Source organism: Gallinula chloropus (assembly GCF_964237585.1).
Source record: "Gallinula chloropus genome assembly, chromosome: 2".
In the NCBI taxonomy this organism is placed as follows: Eukaryota; Metazoa; Chordata; class Aves; order Gruiformes; family Rallidae; genus Gallinula; species Gallinula chloropus.
This window is the reverse complement of record NC_140086.1, coordinates 23565923-23587672: the sequence shown is the minus strand read 5'-3', so window position 1 is coordinate 23587672 and position 21750 is coordinate 23565923. Positions and strand designations below refer to the sequence as shown.

General features: G+C 41.5%; 1 protein-coding gene across 1 annotated transcript; it reads right to left on the bottom strand.

The window, feature by feature from the left end:
* Positions 1–894: 894 nt before the first annotated feature.
* Positions 895–21517, bottom strand: RNF19A (ring finger protein 19A, RBR E3 ubiquitin protein ligase). The gene is made up of 9 exons (XM_084279927.1): positions 20864–21517; positions 15644–15852; positions 13585–13729; positions 12147–12309; positions 8144–8258; positions 5997–6158; positions 4839–5052; positions 3471–3614; positions 895–3106 (listed from the first exon to the last, which is right to left on the bottom strand). Exons 1-9 carry the CDS (start codon positions 21478–21480, stop codon positions 2422–2424), a joined length of 2454 nt encoding a protein of 817 aa, XP_084136053.1. The 5' UTR covers positions 21481–21517; the 3' UTR covers positions 895–2421.
* Between the last annotated feature and the right edge of the window lie 233 nt (positions 21518–21750).

Below are 21750 nucleotides of genomic sequence, written 5' to 3'. Positions count from 1 at the left end.
AACTCCATCAGAATTCACAGCTGGTGCTGGAAGGTGACAAACAGCAAATGCTTCAGTCAGTTCATGCTGACCCTAATTCAAACACATTTACTCTTCAGCAACACTGTTCAGGGATGGAAAAATAAAGGGAGCAAGGCACGAGAAGGAACACTGAACACTAACCTCCTGTAACACAGGAAACTTGCATTTGCTTCCAGTTCTGACTGCCTGATGACACGGCAGTCACCTGTGTGCCTTGCTACCATTCCCAGGGGACAGTGTTTCACTCGTCCTATTTCTTGTTCTTTGAGCATCTGCCGCTGGAAAAGGTACAAGTCACACTCTAATTGCGCTTCAGCTACCCTCCTGCCAGTGCCTCTGATGCAAACACAGCTTACCTGTGCACTTGGGATGGGGCAGACCCCACTGCCTTCTGCCAGACATCCCCATCAGTTTTAGTTCCTTACCTCCTGAGCCCATCACGATGCAGGTGAGAAAAGGAGCCTAAGGAGTAGGCAGCTCAGGCACACAAACACCACCAGCTGCTCCTCAGTCCTGTTACAGGCAGCCTGAATCCAGGTAACATCATTAGGTGGATTCAGCTCAGCAGTCTGGCCACAGCCACCCACTTGCAACACGCCTGCGCCAGAGCCTCATCCCCTCGGCAAGCCCTGTCCTGACAGCCGCAGAGGCAGCTCACACACTGCGGCTCCTTTACGCCAAAGGGGATCAGGTTGTACCGAAACAACCCGCTGCAGACCCGGGATTTCAGATTACCAGAGCATTCAGCACACCTAACGAGCCCCGAGTGCTGAAAGGCAGCAGGAGATGAGGGCAGGCAGCAGCTCCCCCCGGGAGCGCCCGGAGTGCTCTGGCCAAGCTGCACACCGCACAACGGACCACTAGACGTCAGCATTTAGACATTTATTCAGATATGCAGTTTACACGCATAGTATTGAGCGAAACTGAACTGCAAATATACAAATACTGTAACAAGCATTATCAAATAACGTAACTGGCACTAGTGTTATAAGCATATTACTGAAACTGGTGAGGCTAAGCCATGGAAGAGGACTGCAGCTGATGGCATTTTCTTTTTATCCAACCAAACTTCCAGTAGCACCATAATGGCAATACATGAAACAAGACAGAACCTTGTTAATTTATTCTGATAGTCACAATATTTTTTTTCTCTTTTAGTGAACATAGCAAAAAAAAAAAGAGTTAACAGTGCAGGCGCTTTGGCTGACTGCAGCTTGTGTTCAGCTGTGCAGCTCTGTATGCAAGAGAAAGAAAAAAGCCAGCATATTTGGAACCCACCTCTGCACTTGGGCAGGCGTCGCACCGCACTCTGATTCTGGGACTGAAGATACACGTCTTGCAAAGAGATGTCATGTCCACTAAAGCCTGAGAGAGTCTTTGGTAGGCTAATACTTCATTATAATCATACACTTAACTACCACAGTCATTTAATTCACTAGAATTTTCTTTTGTGATCCAAGGTGGCCAAAGAGGACATTCTGGAGAGCATTACAGTATAATCCTCAAACGACCAGGCACTTCAAACCCAGTCTTTTTCCAAAGGCACCAAGAATTGTTGGGGCACTGTTCTACCCCCCTAACGAAAGGTGACTGCATCTGCTTTTCTACAATGCTTATAAATCACTGGATTGTTATTTTACAGTTTTTGTACACTAGGTAGTAGCCTTATCTGCTGCACAGTTCGTTGCATGAATAAATAAGTGACCCCACTGTTCTCCACAGGTGACAGCTCCGTTCCACCACAGGTTAAGTACCAATTTCCTCTGCTTGGAAGTTATGCAAATGCCATAACCTTGCTCGAAGTGTACACGCATAGGAACACTTCTGACAGGCCACATCCACCTGAAGAGACGGCTCATTCTACATGCATCCTAAATACTGTGTGCCCAGTTACCAAACAAAAATCACCGTTATCAACGTTCACTGTTGACAGATGTTCGTACAGGTCTCTGCAAAACGTCTGCTTCCCTTTAACAGCTCACACAAGAATGGCTTTAAGTCACTAACGCTCAAGCTAACACCACCCACTTATCCCAAACCCCATATTTTCCAAGTGAACAGTGCAGGACATATTATTCATTTCCGCATTTAACATAGTAAGGATTTACCAATCTTTATCTAAATACACCAATTATATGCTTTCAAGCAAAGTTGTGGCAAACATACAAAACACAGACGTACTGTACTGCTGTAATGCACTTGGTTAAAGCCTTCCTGTCTCTTCGTGCAGGTCTAAGATCCATATGAAGCATTTTGCCTCAGACAAGTACATATAAAATGCAGTTGTATCAAAACCTCGCTTCTGCTGGTCACCTGAAACTTCTGGAAGCCACATGTAATTCAACCAGCCTTCAGACAGGGTTCTTTAGTGGTAAATGTGTTTTTGCAGCACTTAGAGGCTTATATTTCAGTCTGAATAGCAGTGCTTAACTCCGCAGCGAGCTGCGAATGGTTGTTGTTTGTTTCTTTCAGTGCTTCACCAGCCCCTGGCTCGGCGTCTTTCGCAGCTCCGCTCTCCTCAGCGATGTAACTCAGCTGCGGGGCATCCGTGGCGCCGGGGGCCGCGGGAAGGGGCGCGGGGACTCCACTCGGCTGCGGAGAGTTTTCCAAGCGATCGTTTTCCACCTCCGGGAGAACACTGACTGTGGTAAAGCGAGTGTGATAGTCGCTGGAACCGTGGCTACACGAAGTTTTCATACTTTCCATATCTGAGCAGCTGAACTCAGAGAAGTGACTCGAGTGGGAATCTGCTACAGAGGGAATACTATCGCTAAGAGAGGGAGAGTCAAATTCACTGGAGTTTGTGCTTTGTTGTTCCAGCAGCTGAGCGTCCATGTCCTCTCGTGTCTCGTTGATCTTCATGCTGCTCTTCTTTCTCAGCTTGCCTTTACATTTTTTCCCCGCCGCTGTTTCTTTGGCCCACTTGGTGGCACCAGATTTACCTTCAGGCACACAGGCCGAGGCGCAGCCCGCGTTACTGCGACCCGCGGCGCTGCCATCATCCACGCTGCTGCTTCCGCTGTTGTGCCTGAACTTGGCTGGCTTGGATTCAATATCCACTTGCACTTCCATGCTGTTGCCTTCCCTAGAAAACAAGGAAGTACCCGCAAGCGTCAGCAAGCATCTGAGACAAGCAGCTAACACAGCAAAGCCACCTCACTGCTTTCCAAGACAGAGAGCAAAAGAAAGTTGAGAGATGGAGCACATTTTAGATGAATTAAGCATTTAGCTAAATAAACAGCCCAACAAAACACACAGAGTCTGAAAGGTCAAACACTTTACTGAGCTACAGGGATGGCATCTCTTCAGCGATAACCTTGGCAAATACAAGTAGCCATTTGTAAGAAAACCTGCAGTTTCAAAGGGTAATCACCTGAGGCAGGCTTACAACAACACCCTTTAAAAAGCAAGGTTTATTGATACTTCTGTTTTCACCACATTCCTCTTACCTATCCAAAGGGATGTAGGAGTTCAGAATGGATCCAGCCATTGCTTTGGTACTGGCATTATCACTCACAGTTCCCAAGCTAACCGTGCCAGATTCTCCGCTCAGGCTGTAGCGCTCCTTCTGCACATCTGCCTGTACTTCCAGTCTTGGAGAGAAAGAGAGAGTTGTGTGTGCTGCTGTTACAGTTCAAGCACGCTAGCTGAAAATCAGCATCACATTGTAGAGTTACTACTGAATGGTGGAGAGAAGCTGATTAGTTACTCCAGTACAGATGGATATTTACCCCACTGACACAGGTTCTCTCTTCCCACAGTCAAAAATTACTACTTTCTGATAAAAAGCCCAACAACAAAAGCCCCACAAACACACCCAAAAGCAAAACCAGATTCGTTTCCCAGCAAAGCAAAGCGTTGCATGTTAACCAGAGGTTCTGGATTCTCTCCTACCCGAGACTTACAAGAACAACTTCCAGGCTTAGCTACAATTCCTGTGCAGATACTGTACTGTACTCTAAAAATGGAAAACACATTCAGAAGGGTACATAAGTTCAAGAGATTATAGTTCCCCTGTGTCTCCAGCTGCAAAATTATTACTAATTGAATAACAGGCAGAGAACTGTGTTCTGTGCTCTGCTTTATATTGTACTGTTATCAACTGCAGTGGGAATAACAGAATCCTGTGCAATCTTAAGTTGGGGCAGGCAGATAAACCAGAAATCAAATTATAAGCCTTTTTCCAAATGCCTTGTTTATGTATGTTCTGGCAGTGAATCGGAAGTGGTTTTGTTTTGTTTCCCATAACAGGTATAGCTCACTTCGCAGTCACAGCTTGAAACACATACAAGGAAGCTCCTGATGCTACCCTGCCCTCCTTATTCTATACAGCCTGAACTTCCAAGTTACTGTAAAAAACAAGCAGTGCTAGCACCTAATTTAAAGAGCAAATTCCATCCTGAACCATAAATGTTAACAATCCTTTCCAGACACTCCCTTTTCTCTGCAGGGTGCAGGATGGCCAACAAACCCTAAGGCCCAAATCCACAGGAGGCTTTGAGCATGTTAAGTGACAGGAAGTTGCCACCTCGGCAAGACCAAGTGCCCACCTGCCTCCCCTCCTGCCCAAATCCATTTTAAACAAGATCTCAGGCTCCACTCACCCTAAAAAAATTCAAACTCCTCTCTGAGGATTGCAGGCTGGCAGGATCTCTTGGTAGTCAGTGTGTTTATCAGAGAAGACCTGCCATTTATCTCCCAGAGACAGTTCCTTTTAATAGGAACCGATTAAAAAAATAACCAAACGCCCTAGGAATACCACTTCCTCTGCCTCTGTGCAGAGTGGGACAGTGCACAGTAGAGAGCACACCTCTTACCTGTTAAAGCAGTTAACCATTGCACTTCCCGAGAGACTCCCTGTTATGCTGGCCCCAGCCAGGGCCATGGTACTAGCGGTCTCACTGAGGTTGTCCCGAATGGCTCCTATTCTATCCATGTGGCTACCGCTTGCACTCAGGCTGCCCGTCAGTCCCCCAACGCTTCCTTCGCCTATGCTGGGGTTGTGACGTGCCTCTGCCACTGAGGTGGTATCTAGACAGGAAAAAAGAAGGCTTGTCAGTTACAGAACTTGGCAGTTTCTAGAATGTGACCATGGAAACCATTCCTGAAGTTATGCTGACAGAAAGGGTTTATAAAACATACTGTCACAAAGGTAACTGCCCCCAAAAAACCCAACCCACTGAACTTCTCAAAGCTGATACACTGGTTACACCTAATCACGTACTGAAGATACCAAAAAGTTAACCATTGATAAGACAGATAACATGGAGTCAAGGAAAACACAGACACCCTATTACACAGAGTACTGCCACATAATTAAAATATCACTGTATCAGCATTTAGTTCCCCTGTTATAGATAAAAAGATGAAAGCCAGCAAGCTTCCACAAACCAGTATGCTGAAAAAGCAGCATTTATCTTATCTTAAGCCTTTTACCTATGGAAAAGATGTTACTCGAGCCTGGCTTTGATCCTAACTGGCAAGAAAAGCTTCCATGCCTGTATTACAGCACAGCACAGTGCAAACACAGAGCAGCTGTCTTCACCTGAGCTGGTCTTTCAGCAGCGAGTGGAGGCAGTCCCAACTGTATAGTGCCTTTTCTGCAAATAAGTACTTACTGTCCTCCTAAGGAAGGACTTTTTAGAAGGGCATGTAGTGATAGGACAAAGGGGAATGGTTTTAAATTGTAAGGGGCTAGCTTTAGATTAGATATTAGGAGGGAGGTGAGGCATGAGAACACATTACCAGGGGAGGTGGTGGCTGCTCCCTCCCTGGAGGTGTTCAAGGTCAGGTTGGATGGGGCCTTGAGCAGCCTGGTCTGGTGAGAGGTGTCCCTGCCCATGGCAGGGGGGTTGGATCTTGATGATCTTTACAGTCCCCTCCAACCCGAACCACTCTCTGATTCTATGATTAATGCCAGCAAACGTTAAGTCACAAAGCCCAAATTTATAGAAAATGAAACAGAATTTTCTTACCTACTGCTGCATTTGTTCCACCAACATTTATATCATTTTCATCATCAAATTCTATCCTGACACCTTTTCCATTGCCTGCTGACACACCACAGCCTCCACTTCGGCAGAGGGAAATTGGAACAACTCCATACACGTAAGCCAGCATAATAGGAACACCAATACCTACAGAGGAAAGTGCAGCCTTTCATTAAATGTGACTTTATTTTAAAGCCTTTCATAAAAGTGATTTCCTTTTCCATGATTACTTAATAGTTCCACACTTGAAAGAAATGAGGAGGGCACAAAATTAAGAAACACTGGTAAGTCACCAAGGTGAAGTGACAGGAAAGCACTTCCAGCAGGCACAATGTCCTCTGTCAGCACTGGTAAGCAGAGAAGTTTAATACTCGATGCATTAATATTTCCAGGTCAACCACAACATCTTTCACAAACAAAGTAAAAAGAGTTTAGAAGGCTCATATAAATTACACTGGGGGCTATAATAATGTTCCACCTAAGAAGAAACAGCAGAAAACTTCCAAATGTTATTCAACTGAAAATGTTATTACCTCTACTAACATAGTAAGGGGCTTGACTCTGCACCCACTGAAGTCAGACAGGGCTTTGCTATCAATCTAACAGGACTTAACATTATTATTACTGGGGGATGTTTCATATTTATTGCATCATGTTGATCTGATTTTAAAAAATTACATGAGTTTTTCTTAAAAGTAAATAATTGTGTGGAGCAGAGCGGCAGGAGCCAAGGGGAACCAGGGAAAGCCATGGTGGGCTAAAGCACACGCAGATATACACACACATCTGTAAAAGCCGCTCCTTTGGCACGGGGATTAACCCACCCTATGGCTTTGCTGATGGAAGTACACACAAGTACAGAAAAACCACCAACTGAAAAATGGCAGCCTGGCACACTCTGAAAAAGCCAGGACAGAGGCAGACCCAGCACAAAGCACATCTAACCTAAAAGAAGGGTTCCACTTCGAAATCCCTTTCATTAGAAACTCCTCAGCATTCAAGGGCAGTATCTATATTCTCAAGGTCATTAATCTGGAAGCCATGTAACACCCTGAGACTGAAGGCCACGTGTTAATGGCAACAGGCAAGGAGCAAGATAAAACCCAACTGCTTTGGCCTGGAAAGCCAAATTTTGTCTCTGGTCAGGAATAAGAAACAGCTCAAAAGAACAGGGTAAAGCAGACCCTCTAAATACATCTGAGACCTTGTGTCCCACTACCTGTTGAGCAGTGATCTGACACCATAGCTACATGAGAACAGTGCAAAGCAAAGACAGTTTTTTGATGAGCATATCTGCATCTGCACAGTAGACCACCATTGATGACAGGCAATTCAGAGCCCCAGCTTCACAGACAATTTAAACCATCACTTGCTACACAGGCAGCCTGGTCTTCCTGAGGCCACTCATTCTTCTCTGAGCATTACTTCTGGCACAAGGGCAAACACTGCATACACAACTGTGTGATGAATCGGATCAGGGGACTGAAGCAGCTTAAAACTAAAAGGTGGGTCTTAGCATGAATCAGTTATCCACAGCACGTCACTGTGCAAGTGTAAAGATGCCTCTGCTGCAGCAAAGGAGAAGCAAGTCCACCCCTTTAAAAAAAAAAGTCAGTATTTGTTTACTGTGCTCTTGAAATGGCATGGTAAGACACCACAAGTATTTTGTAATGTACAGACAGAATTTCCTTGAATGCTATCCTTAACAATCCCTCTGAGAAAGAGTGTGGTAGAATTCAAACTGCCTCCCTGGGCAAAATAAATAGTTTGGCAACTACTGTCATGTTAACTGTAAGAGGCTGTTTTTCTCTTCTGTGCTGAAAAAGGTTGATATGAAGTTATCCAACACAGAGACTCTGTGGTAACATTTTCTTCTTGGTCTGTTTTAAAAGCTAGCTATAAAATGTGTAAACTTCAATTTGCAAGGCAAAACTCTTCAATGCTTAATTCTAATGCACCATTTCCTGATGTATTGTTATTGTCCACTCTGCTCTAACAAGTGTATAACCTTAAGACTCTCTGTTATCTCAGTTCCTTCACCTATAAAAGGAAACTAAAGGACTTCTCAGCTGTTTTAGAGAGTTCTTAGAGTTTTAGTTGCAAGGTGCCACATACCAGTAATACTTGCTTACCTACAGTTACTGCAGCTACAACCGGAGAGACAATTACAGACAAGGTTACACCACCTGCTATAGCCAAGTTTCGCTTGTGCTTTGAAATGTCTTTGCCTTCGTAGCGATTGTGAATCTGGAGAGAAGAAAGGAAGAAAGGTTTGTCAGAACAGCAGCAGCAGTAACATGTTGTTGCAAGGATGGAAGAGCTGACATAACAGTTTGGTCTGTACATGGCTCTCTTCTATAGAGACCACATTCTATGTGATGATTTACTCCTTCACACATCTCAAAGAAAGGAACATGTATACATTTCTTAATTTAAGGTAGCTTCTTACAAGTTAGAAGTCCTCCCATCCAGCAACTAGGAGTTCACTTTCACCCTCAACTTAGAAGAACTTAATCATTACAGAGCTTGTTTAATTATTACTCCAGTTTACAGGGTTGGGAGTAGACAATTTTCAGGATCAAAAAATTACCACATCTGATCAAACTGACACTTCTTACTCCCAGCCATTTTCCCCCTGAACAATATGGACCAGAACTTTACTGATTATTAGATCCATGGAAACAGAGGCTGACATAAGACAGCCATGAAAAGTAAGGCAGCCTTCACCAAACATAGCCAGGGCAGGGGGAAGGAGGGAGCAAGAACTCTGTAGCTCTGGCACTGTCTCACAACTAGTAGTTTTAGCAAATCACAGTCCTCAGCTGTGCTATTTACTGAGGAATTTGCTAATGAAACCCTTTAGTGATGGTGCAAGTCCACAGTAACTCTGAAACATGACTGCCTCAAACAAACCTGCCACAAATCCCACCTGAATCTGAAAGGTCTTCAAAGAGCACTGTTACAGAGATTTCCTACTTTTTGTGTAATCTACTCTCTCTAGGAACATGGCTTTTCAGGGATATGCACTTCATTGGTCACCATTCTTGGTTAAGATGTAATTACAAAGGAACAAAAGGTCACTGTTTCTATGGCTGTCATGAGGCTAAATTAATCCCTACTATATCTAAGGAGTAACACAAAAGAGTACTAAGAGGATAATCATAGTATTTTTATGTCAATTTGCTACTGAAAAAAACCACCCCACCAACAGAAGCTGAAGTTTTTTATTACATGTTCTGCTTTTTAAGTTGTAATTTCATTTAGATATTTTGTAGGCTTGTTACTTTGGAATAAACTTACTTGTTCAGTCAAGACAGGCAAGGAAAGGGCAGAGAGGAAACTGTGTAATGAGAATGCATTTACTTGCACTGAGGTACATTATACAAAGGGCAACATGGAGTGAGGGAGCACTTACACATGGAACATACTTAGGGATTAGAAAGGGAAAACTGAACATGAACACCCTCCGAGCCCCTAAGAATTACAGCTCCAGGAAGATCTGGGGTCATGGGGCCCTAAACAATTAGCAGGATCACCTTAGGCACTGATTTTGCTCTTATGGGCAATTTTAACTACTGAAACAAAAAGCATAAAACAAAGACAGCTGAAGGCTACCGGACTCCTTAAACAGAGAAAAAAAAAAACCCAACTGGGAGTTAGAGGAGAAAGTGATTGAAAACACAAAGCTAGAAGGTTACATTGGTAGGAATGACTATGAAATAAGAGACTTCCAAATACTGAGTAAAGAATAAAGTATACTCAAATAAAAATACTGGGCCAGAAGAAGAGGGATTTCCATAAACCCAGAAAACTGGCAGGTCACAAGACTTAAAAAGAGAGGACTAGCACTTTTCCTTAAGGAAACTCTATTAAAGCCCAAGTACAAACTCCTCCAACGCAGAAGACAGAAGGTTGTCATAGAACAGCAAAGCTGCCTTGACTGAAGCAGCAGCATTAAGAATACAGAAAGTAGGTCAGATTACTATGAATGAGTATAAAGGAACAGCATGAGGGTGTCAGGACAAAATCAGAAAGGTTAAAATAGAGGTGACAAAAAGCAAGGGACATCAAGGTCAACAAGAAATTATTCTACAAGGACAGTGCTAGTAAAAAGGAAGACCAAAACGGATCAATTTGGTATTTAACAAAAAGGAAAGACAGCCTGCAGATGAAACTGGAGGCCTGTTCAATCCCCCACCCCCCCACCCCAAAGATCAACTGTGAACAGGTAATGGGTAACAAAGGAGTAAGATCTGTAGGAAAAGAGCAGGTTAGAGCACATGGGCTTGAGCTGATCTGAAAAATCTCTCAGCAGACCCAATTTCAGAGCCCCTAGTAATAATTTTTGAAAATTTTTATTTATACAAGATGCCTGAAAAAAAATAAATCAAGAAAGAGGGAAAAAGTTAAGCCACATTTATCTTTAAAAAGGTATAAAACAAGAAGCTGGGGAATTAGAGACCAGAGAACTTTAATTTCCTGATAATCTGGAACTTATAGATGCCAGAGCAAGTCCAGGAAATAGAGGCCACACTGATTTCTTTACAGTAGAAATAACATCAATTTAATTTTCTTCTGTGGCAAGATAACCAGCCTTGAGGATTGTGAGATGCAGATGTCACACACTGAAGTGATCAAGATTTTGACATTTTGTAGTATGGCACTCAACAGGTTGCAATGGTTCAGACCAAAAAATGCACTAGAAAAAACTATTAGCTTCATGTAAAACAGATAGATAACTGCCCAAATTTAAAACCCTTTCACCCTATACTTTTTCCAAGAGATATGCCCTGGATCCCAGGGTATCCAACATTTTCATTAACCTGGAAGATAGGAGACGAATGTGTGTGTTGAATTTCAGGCCAATACAATCTGGCAAGGGCACAAGAACACCAGAACTTTTACTAGGTCTAAAGAAGTTGAAAAATGGCCTGAAATGACTAAGATTCAGGACAATGGTAATGAGGTTCCAGACTACCCTCAGGACAAGACCAACTGCTTAAATTACTGGTACTGTGGGGAAAGGGTGTTTATTTATACTACACAAAAATAAAATAGCAAGCTATTGAGAAATAGATAACTGGCAGGTGTGCACACAGTGTCACCCCTTCATTTAACTCAGCTTCACTGATACCTTCACAGCAGACAACACCAAAGGAGGTATGAACAACTGGAAGGCAATCCAGAAGAGATTATGAGAATCAGGGGTCTAGACCAGTGTCTTTTCTTGACAGTTTGTCATGAAAATCTGTGAGTGGTTTTCTAAAGAATCCTTTTGCTTTGCAATATCTCATTACATATCTGATGATGTTTTAATGCCAGCTTCCCCCCCAATCAGAATTATGTGTCTGTGCCAGTCACTGTGAAAATCCATGCTAAAAGCAGAAAACCATATCTTCTGATTATGCCACCCAGTACATGCAACACTGAATACTTAGCACCTGCTGAACCAGGCTATCATTTCAAAAAGCCCATTTCCAGAAGATGTGGGTAAGTTACTATTTTATCCTAAATTACAAATAGGTGGTGTAAGCCTCTTTATTTTCCTTGCAATTTCTCACGTACTTTATACTAAAAGCTATTATATCTTTAGGAGGAAATACTGCTTTCTGATTAACATGGTCATCTTCAGCTGACTCCTGCAAAGACAGGTGCTGCCTAGCTACCTGCACTGAACGCTGATCCACACAGTGGACTGGCCCAAGGTAATTCAGAAGCTGCCAAGTATAAATGCTTAAAAATGTGTATGCACAAACACAGACTAGCAGAACTTTTAACTATCTACTTTTAAGAAAAATGAGGATTTCCTTTTTGCCTTCTTTCTTCTCTAATTAAGAGATTAAAAATAGAGCAACTTTGAAAAAGTATGCAAAGTTTCCATGGCAAGATGGAGAAACTGGGAATTTGTTCAGGGTTTTGGTCTGCCTGTTTAAGAACAACTACATTCTTAAAAACACTGCTTTATCCTTCCTGTACAACTGAAACTGATACTGTCGACCAATTCAGGTTTTGGTTTGTGGAAGGTTGTTTGGTTTTTGTAAAAGCTGGTGAAGATAGCCAACAGAACAGAGTATTACCCAAGTCATACAACGCAGAAGATAAAACCTGAAGCATGTTAGGAGTAGCACATTTTACCTTACGTCCCACATATACAGGAATCCCAATAATCATAGCAGGAATAGCAATGCCAGCTATTAAGGCAATTCCTACAGGAGCTCCAACAAGTGTCCCTAGTTGCCACAGTATTTTCTTCTTACGGCTCCATGGTTTCTTTCCCCAAAACGTGCAACCTGATGGGCTAAGAGAAAGAAGAAAACTGTAATTAAATTGAGAATAAATCAACACAGCTATACACTACTGAACTGTTCTCTAGTTATAATAATTATTATTCTTAGTTTCAAGTTACAGGTGTAAGTAACCCCAAGCACAAATACAGGCTTAGGGATGAAGGCACTGAGAGCGGCCCTGGGAAGTACAAGATCAGCAAGGTGCTCTTGCAGCCCAGAAAACCAACTATATCCCAGGCTGCATCAAAAGCAGCAGGACCAGCAGGCCACAAGAAGCGATTTCTGTCCCTCTGCCCTGCACTGGTGAGACACCATCTGGAGTACTGCGTTCAGTAGCTCTGGGGTCCCCAGTACAAGACAGACATGGAGCTGTTGGAGTGAGCCCAAAAGAGGCCCATGAAGGTGATCAGAGGGCTGGAGCACCTCTCCTATGAGGACAGGCTGACAGGGTTGGGCTTGTTCAGCCTGGAGAAGAGAAGGTTCCAGGGAGACCTTAGAGCAGCCTTCCAGTACCTGAAGGGGCTACAAGAAAGCTGGGGAGGGGCTGTTTATCAGGGAGCATAGTGACAGAACAAGGGTTAAATGGGTTTGAACTGAAGGAGGGTGGATTTAGTTCGGATATTAGGAAAAAAACCAATAGTCTTCCCTGCAAGGGCAGCGAGGTCCTGGCACAGGCTGCCCAGAGAAGCTGTGGCTGCCCCCTCCCTGGCAGTGCCCAAGGCCAGGTAGGATGGGGCTTTGGGCACTCTGGCCTGGTGGAGGGTGTCCCTGACCATGGCAGGGGGCTGGGACTGAATGTTCGAGGTCCCTTCCAACCCAAACCTGTCTGTAATGCGGATACCAAATCAGCTATAAATTTCTTCATATTTTTTTTGCATCACAGCATATTTTGCAATGTAAAGAGAAGCATATTGCATATCACCACACGCCAATCTGTGGTTCACATATAATCAGTGTCTTTGTTTAGCTTGCTACAAAAACAATACATTAGCATTATGACATAAGTAAATAGCGGGTATGTTCATCTAAAACACTTCATTTGTTGTACTAAATACACACTGCATGCATGGAAAAATATTTGAAAATAAAGAATTCCAACGCCCTAATTTAAATACATGCACTGAGAAGTAACTTAATTCTCACATAGGGATACTTCAACTATGATTCTCCATCCCAACAGGAAGAAAGCCAGGCAGAGCACTCACAAATCTACTTCCATATATATATATATATATACACACTTTTGAAAGCAAATTACCAACCACATATTTTTTTCTTAAATGTACCTTAAATAATGTAAATCTGAGATCTCTTTCATACACAGCCAACAGAATTCACAGCCACAGACAGCACAAGTCATATGATTGCAGCTTCCATCATTCATTTTTATTATATAAGCAGCACAGCGTGGGCATGGCTTTATGTCATCAGCTGTTTGAAAATGAACATTAAGATCATATTAGTTCTTTAGATAAGCAGATTTAATAAAAATATTGACATATATTTGGGAAAACTGAATGAATTATTACCTGCAAAATGGAAGAAGGTTATTATGTTTGTTTTACAAATCTTGATTTGACAATGACTCGATAGCTATTGGTATTTGTAAACCTTGGACCCAGTAAAACTAATGAAAACAAGGCACAGTAGAACACATTCACGTAACTGAATAGTTAAGGCATACACTCTGTTCAAGGATTCTAAGTTTAATGCAATATTGGTCAGACATTAAATATGTATATTAATACAGGACTGATAATAAGGTCTCTTTAAACATGATACTTTTACATTTCATACTATTAGTCTTTTGCTTCAATATTCAGTCCCCACTCTGTTATTTCTTCTTAAGTTCTTCTCCCCTACCACATTAAGTGCATTTCTTTAGTACCACCAACCTCCTCAAATCCTTTTCACAGCTGTACTTAATACTCACTTAGTCCCTAAAAAAGCCCCATTTTTTCCCCAAAAAGTTCTGGAGGCTCTCCTTGTTCTTAAATCAAATATTGATAAATAGGGTTAAGATACTAGCTCTATCATTAACAAACAAGGGGTTGTTGAGCAACAGTGAAATACACTGATACAAGCAGAGTTGTGATCTTTGCTCTTTCACATTACTGATTAGCTTCTGCACTTTGGGACAAGCTATTTACTGAGAGCAGCATAAATAACTTGCAGCTCCTAGCACAGAAGTCCAGGCTTACTGCCTGTGCTACTAGGTAGGACAGAGGGAAAAGAGGGGTTACTTTTGGTATAAAGAACACCCAAGAAGTATAGAACCAGCAGAATCAGTACCTCTACCAGCTCTAGTACAAGAGGACAACCAGCAGCTGAAAGGATGCACTAGCTATTCCCAGATGGGAAGAGACTGTACAACCTACAGGGTAGTAACTAAACTGAGTGAGTTCTTACAACACAGGTATGGCAGAGCTACTGCTGTTCATGCTGGCACTGATTGAAAGTGGAAGGAAAGGAGCTGACAAGCTAATTTATTTGAACTTTATTTTTAAATTTATTTGAAAACTAGAGCAAGATGCCAATTTTTAAGGCAAGATGGAGTGCCTTGTTAAAGTGAGCCAGCACAAGCAATAAATTAGAGACTCTGAAGACAGCTCTAACTACAATCAAGGTGCAAGAGACTCTTCTCCCCAAATAGACCTTGTTTAGTCAGGCAGACACAAAAGCTGCCAAACAGAGCAGATTATGGTGAAACTCACAGCTAGTCCTTATCAACAGCAAACTGAACTCTTGCTCTGCAAAATATTTCTCTGAGCAGTTTATCCTCTTTTTTTGTGGAGTTACAAACAAGTTCAATTTTAAGAAGATGGAATTGTTTGCTTTCTGGTAGTCAAATGAGCATTTTGTTGAAAAACAGAAATTACTACTAACAAATAGATGTCAAACATCAGACTAACAGTCTCTTCTGAAAGAAGAGAATCAGTGGGTTTGAGTTTTATTTTTAACAGCTTTTATTATTAGCAGCCTTGGGAAATTTCACCTATAGGGGAGAAAATAAGTGTTCCCAGTGTGTCAGTGATACAACTAATGAAGTCTGCCTGCCAAACACATAGAATGCTTTGTAACAAGTTCAACTTCACCTTTTTCAGCTACCAAGGTTAAAATGCTGACAAGCCTGGAAGGCTGAACTCAGGTGCTGCGGTCACAGAGTACTCAAATGATAACATTTAAAATTTGAATCCAAACTTAAATTTGTGTATTTTGTGTTTCTGAAAGACTAAGAAGTTATTGTCCACCATGCTACTACTCAGTTCTTTCCTTTTTATAGAGTTAACTGTGGAAATGTACTAAAAAGACATTTTACAGACACAGTATCCTAATCATAAATACCTGCTGCTCCAGATTCCTGGCTGTAACTAATAGATGAAGAACGAATTGTTCTCAGACGCAGACTTTGAGCTCTCTCCTGGCGAGCAGCATCACAGGTCTGGTTTGGATGCCAGATCTGCTTACAGTGGTAGCAAAACTCAGTTCCACACCCTTCTCTTCCACACGTCAGTTTGGGACAGCTGGCACATCCAAAAGCAATCACGGCGTATCTTGAATGATCAAGAGGAGCAAGAGGGAATTTCATTAATAAAACCAGTTTTATCAATAGACCAAAGCAGGTAAGATAGCTGTCAGAGCAGATGTAGCACGTACAAAGGCAGTGGACATCAGGGGTTGACATCAGGTATTGAGCTCTTTCCAAAGCTCTATTGCTACTGTGTTAAACTAAGACTGTACAGAAATACTACCAGCAATGTAATGCTCCACCTCACCTTAAGAATTTCATGTAGTACTGAAATAAACAGTATTTACAGCTGAATGCATCAGTGTAAGGTTTATGGTCACAAAGGAACCGCAGTTAAGGAGGAGTAGGACAATTAAAAAAGTATTTAAACAACTACAAAAGGTTACAGATGCAAAAGTGTCCCAGTCACTACGGACATGTCTAAGCGTGACCTTTTCTATTGTCTGGGAGGATCCCTTCTAAGTGATCTGTAGTGTAATCCATTACTGTAAAGGCACCTGACTTGGTACATTTTAGTTTTGTACTGGTTGCCTTTTAGCACAAGTACCACTATCTACCTTAAACAGATATTTGTTTACACTATATATTTTGAAATGTCAAAACAGAAAAGCAAGTATTTTACAAAGAAAGATCTTGTTTCCTCAACTGAGACAATATTTTTACTCTTTTTTTCAAGAGCAAAAAGGTCCAAAAACATTGAGACTTGAAACCCCCTGCTACACTATTTTGTAACCAGACACTACGTGACTAGTTCTATACAGAGACAGGCTTATTGCCACAAATCCTCTATCAGGTTTGCATTTTAAAGTTCACATGATAAAAACACAATGGGTATTACAGTTCATATTAATACTAAATTTATGTAAGGGTACACATACACCTTAATTCCTACTCATTGTAATTTTTCAATGTTGTTATGCAACAGCTTTCTTTCAAACAGAAAACAGTAGTAGGTCCACTTGTATGAACACTTAAAACAGATCTAGAATTTTATCCAGTCTCCCTGAATAGTCTTCAACAGATTCGTAAGTGCAGCAGGCCTTAAACAATTTAGCCTTAAAATAAAATTACCTTCCTTTGAACAGCCATAAATTTATTTTTACCTCATGCCCAGCTGCATGAAATTCACTCAAAATATTATTTATCAGTAATGACACTAAAATATTACTCCCACTCACCTACCTCTGAAAATTTAGCTATTTCCATCTTAGGCTAGCTACATCTGAAGCTCTGTAAAGTTAATTCAAGTCATATCCCTTTCATTAAGTGTTTCAAAACAGCATGTTTGAGGCTCTACTCCAGAAGTTCTGCAAATAGGATATTTCAACTTTACAGATTTAATTGGCAGTTACAAAGAATGAAATACATACTTGTCTGATTTCAAATATTTCATACTTTCCAAGTAAAAATTTATTTCAATAATTGCTCTTCTATATTGTTGCCAAGTTAATCAGCTCTATTTTCCTCACTTAGAGGAACTAAAGAAATAATTGCTTTGTATGCACACAAAGAGACTCTGATCCAAATGCTTCTTCAGCATACAAGGACACATCCAAGACTCACTAACGTCATATCAGAACCTCAAGCTCAGGCCACAGAATGAAGTATCAATTTATATCCTGCCTCCCACTGTTAACAAAGAACAGGCACATCTCTGAATGCACTCCCAATTTGGGGCTGATGGACTAGCATACCTTTGGAAAGTAACTTTTAAAACCAGAGTGAATCTCAGTTCAAACTGTACAAGATTACAGGTTCAATTTCAACATTTGGCATTCATTTTAAACATGAAAAGCTACAAGTTCTTTTTGAGCCAAGAGAAGGGACAACCAACCAAACTCAAAGCAGCAATAAATAAAACAAAAGCCATAGGCAAAACACAATTAATTGAACAAAGGATATACAGAAAAGGAGTAAAGAATTTGCAGTCTTTTGCCCAATCTGCTTTTCTGCTTGACAAAGTAAGAAAATCTAGGAATTGCTATTCCCTTCTAACATCGGCAATACAGTCTCAGAGTAAAACCATTAAATAATTCAGGCAGAAGAGGAGACATAACACATTTGGAATACTGATTCACTAAGGCTTGTTAAAATGACACCAGAAAACTGGTATGAAGAAAAAGAACCTCAAAAAATTTAGCCTAGAACCTAAGAGGTTTTTCCATATCCATCCTCAGGCAAGGATCACATGGGGAAGTGCCCCTGGCCAAGCCACTGCAGGCAGGCTGCAGCTGGTCAGACATTTACAGTATTTCAGGTACCATCACCAGTCAGGATGCATTTGAGCTTGCCACAAAAGCTGAGGATGAAGTAGCCCAGGGCTTTTAGAAAGACCACGGTGCCAGCAGCATGGACCATTTCTGGCAGGTGACTGCTTTAGTGATAGAGACCCCACAGGTCTCAGTCACCTTGTCCAGTGTATAACTAACTGCATGAGAGGGCCTCCTCCAAACTAATCCAAGTTCTCTTGTTGGGAAGATGATAAATTCTCCACTGGACAGGAGACGCTGGAATACACTTAATACTGTGGATAAGCGTTTCGACATCTGTTTGGTTCCAGTTTTGCCATCTCTAGGACCTGTTTTTACCCCAAACATAGTGAAAGATGGCTGAAAGATACTTACTACTTAACTATTCTTTGTTGTAGAAAGGGTGACTACTGTTGCACCACACAATTTAAAGCAAATGCCTGCTGATGTGCACACTCGTGCACCTGTTTGTGCACACTGTATACGATACCTCATCTTTAACCATTTGTTAGCCTAGAATGTTCAGTGCAAGTCTGAGTACCTTCTTCTCTAAACCACACCCTGGTACAATTCCTTCTTCCATCCTCCTCCTGTGCTGCACTACAACATAAATCCCCAGCATTACTTTCTCTACCACTCCCACCTCCCCCATGTGCTTCCTCCCAGCTCCCCTGGCTACCAGCAAGGAGAGCACCCAGAGCTGCAGCAGGCTCCCAGCTAGGCACATACACACTTGCCAGACAACGCTGTGGGAAGGCCAGATTAAAAAGGGTTCCTGTAGGATTCATGAGCAGGCATTTCTCTTGCTGGAGGCATTATTGATAGAAACAAGAAAAAGAGAGACTTTTTTCCCCTGAAACAAATTAATTTATGCTGGATACTCAACCCCCTCTGCCAAACATATCCAAAAGATGCTGAATATTTCAAAAGTGATCAGAAGGACGGGAGAAAGACAAAACACAATCGCACAAGCTCTTCTTTTTTTAGGATGACAACCATAAAGAATGATCCTGCTGAGAAGTATCCAAGTAATCGACTTAATCCAATTTTAAACTAGCAATGAGAATTCAGTGAAGTGGTACTATCCATGCATTAAAAACAGAACCCATCTATCACTGTGAAGCATTTCCTTACCACATGAACTACATTAGCAAGAAGCCGTGTTATCAAAGGCACGGTTGCCCATACAGTATTAGTTCGTTATCCTCTCACAAACACTGGCATAGTTTAGCTGCCTGGCAATGTACTGTGGGTTTGAATTTTTTTTTTAAACACTGGATTCCAGCCTCAGAGTAAGGAGCATGCAGCAGGTAGTTCTGAGGCAATGATTTAAATATTTAATATATACTAATACATTGCTGTGGTCCCACTTTAACTTTGCACTGAAGACCCCCGTTTTATTTTTATAATTCTATTATTTATGCCAATTATTACAATTGTCAACTATTTAAAGATTCTCCGGAGTTTAAAACAAACCGATGAGAAAACTGAGGCACAAAAAATAGTCAAGGGAAAGAGTCTCCATTAAACCAAGATGCCCAAGTCTGCTTACTGAAGTACTGAAAGAAAGCACCAGAATGACTGAAACATGGTTTAACAGAAAACAGTTTAACATCTTATGTGCTTTCCCTCACCTTGAATAATAGTTTGTCCAAAATGCAAGAACTCAGGGAAACTTGAGTTCTAGCAAATAATGCCTTCTAGCGGTTGCTGTCTTTTTCAATATCAAGAGAGCACTGTACTCTTTGTCCACACAACTCTGTTACAAGCACCTACAACCAAACCATCCCTCAAGTAAATTTTGTTCCTCTATTCAAACTATACCACAGCAATGCTATCCACTTTGGACCAGAGGACCTAAGGAACTATCACCTTCCCAGTCCATGCTTTTGACCTGCATTTGCAAATTCTGGTTTCATGTGATGTATGAAAGCAAAATTGTATTTCCAATGTGTCTTAACATGCCATTTAAATTTGAAAGTCTCCTAAACATTAAGCACCTGAACATTAATATTGGAATATTTAATCTCCCTAATAGTAAATCCTATTTTGCTTGTTCTTTTCCAGCATTGTTTCTTTTCTTCTTTCTACTTATTGCTCATCTGCGAGGCTTTCAGAGATGTCATCTTCTGTGAGTTTATCGAGTGCACCACACATCTGGATCGGAGTCATGGCTATAACCTTTAGACATTCCTGAAACACAAACAATCTCTAAAAAAGCAACCTGCTGAAGAGAGGCATTATGAGATACCAGCAGCAGAAAAACGTGATGAGCTGCTCAGCGGTATCCAGCCTACTCACGTCAGAATTCAGAACGGTTTCAAAACTGTTTAAGTATTAAAGCAATGTTAAAACATTACGTTCCTCAGATAATAAGCAGGAACAAGCTGATCATTATCTTTCATCAGAATCCTGTTGACAGGCAACAAGTGGTGTCTCAAGCAGCCACAAGATAGAAGATATCTGAAGCTAGAGGGGCCTTTTTATCAAAAGAAAGCCTTCAATCATTCTTCACAGCTAAGAAAAGCCCAGAATACCCACTGTGCTTTAACATAGTCCATTTGTTAAAAGCACAGTCACCAGATTTTCAACTCTTTAGGCTGAGTTTTGCACTGTTGCCTTGGTAGTGCAACATCTAAATTTTTTTGCCAGCTGCCTGCTACCTACTCATAAAACATATAACAAAACACTAAAGCAAAGCAATTAACTTTTCAAAAAAGCATAATGCTATGAACATTATCTATGCTGTCACTTTTTTTTTTTTCAGATATTGTGAAAAATACATACCCACAATCTGGAGCTGGGCACCACCTACAATCAGGGTCAGCAACCAGCCATCGCCTAAGCATAAATTCTTCGTATTTTTCCATCAAGATGTCATCATTTAGTATCAAACGAATATCATGAGGATTGAATCGTTCTGAGCATTCTGGACAGCTAATATTAACTCTGCTCTCAGAAATTTCTATCCGGAGGTACTGACGCAAGCAATCCACACAAGACCTATGGTGACAAGTCATTATCTCCGGGAACCTGTCCTTGGAGTGCCGCAGAAGGCACAAGGGGCACTCCATGAAGTCTCCACTTGGTTTGCTGCTAGAGGTTGTTCCATTATCAGAAGAGGTACACGTGGAGAAAATAGAGTTCTTGTCTGTACACATTTCTGAATGAATACTTTCAATGCTTGCAATCCCATCGACACCTCCATTTAAATCCCTAGACTTGCGTTTTGTGTCTTTTTTTCTCCGAAAGAGAGAGCCCAGTGAAATTCTTCTTTTCTTTGGTGCCTTTTTAACTGATGGTAAGCTCACGGAGGAAGCAGAAGACTGGAGGTCCCGATCGGAGCCCATCTGCCGATGTAAACTCATGTCTAGGTCACTCATGAGAAATGGGTTAAATTTCATATACAACCCTAATCATTTTTAAGGATCAAAACAGAGTCAGAAGATGCAGGCATAGTATTATGTAATCCAGTTTGAGAGTCTTCATGCGGAAAATTCACATGTATCTGCTTCCAGCAAATTCTTCAGAGGAATTCCCTATATTAGAAGATAAAAAAAAGAAAAAAGATAGATTAGAATCACATACATCACTTTTGGTTCTGAAAGATCGCAGCAGTCTAACAACCTGTTATTCGTATTACTACCATCTTCTCCTCACCATCTGACCCAATA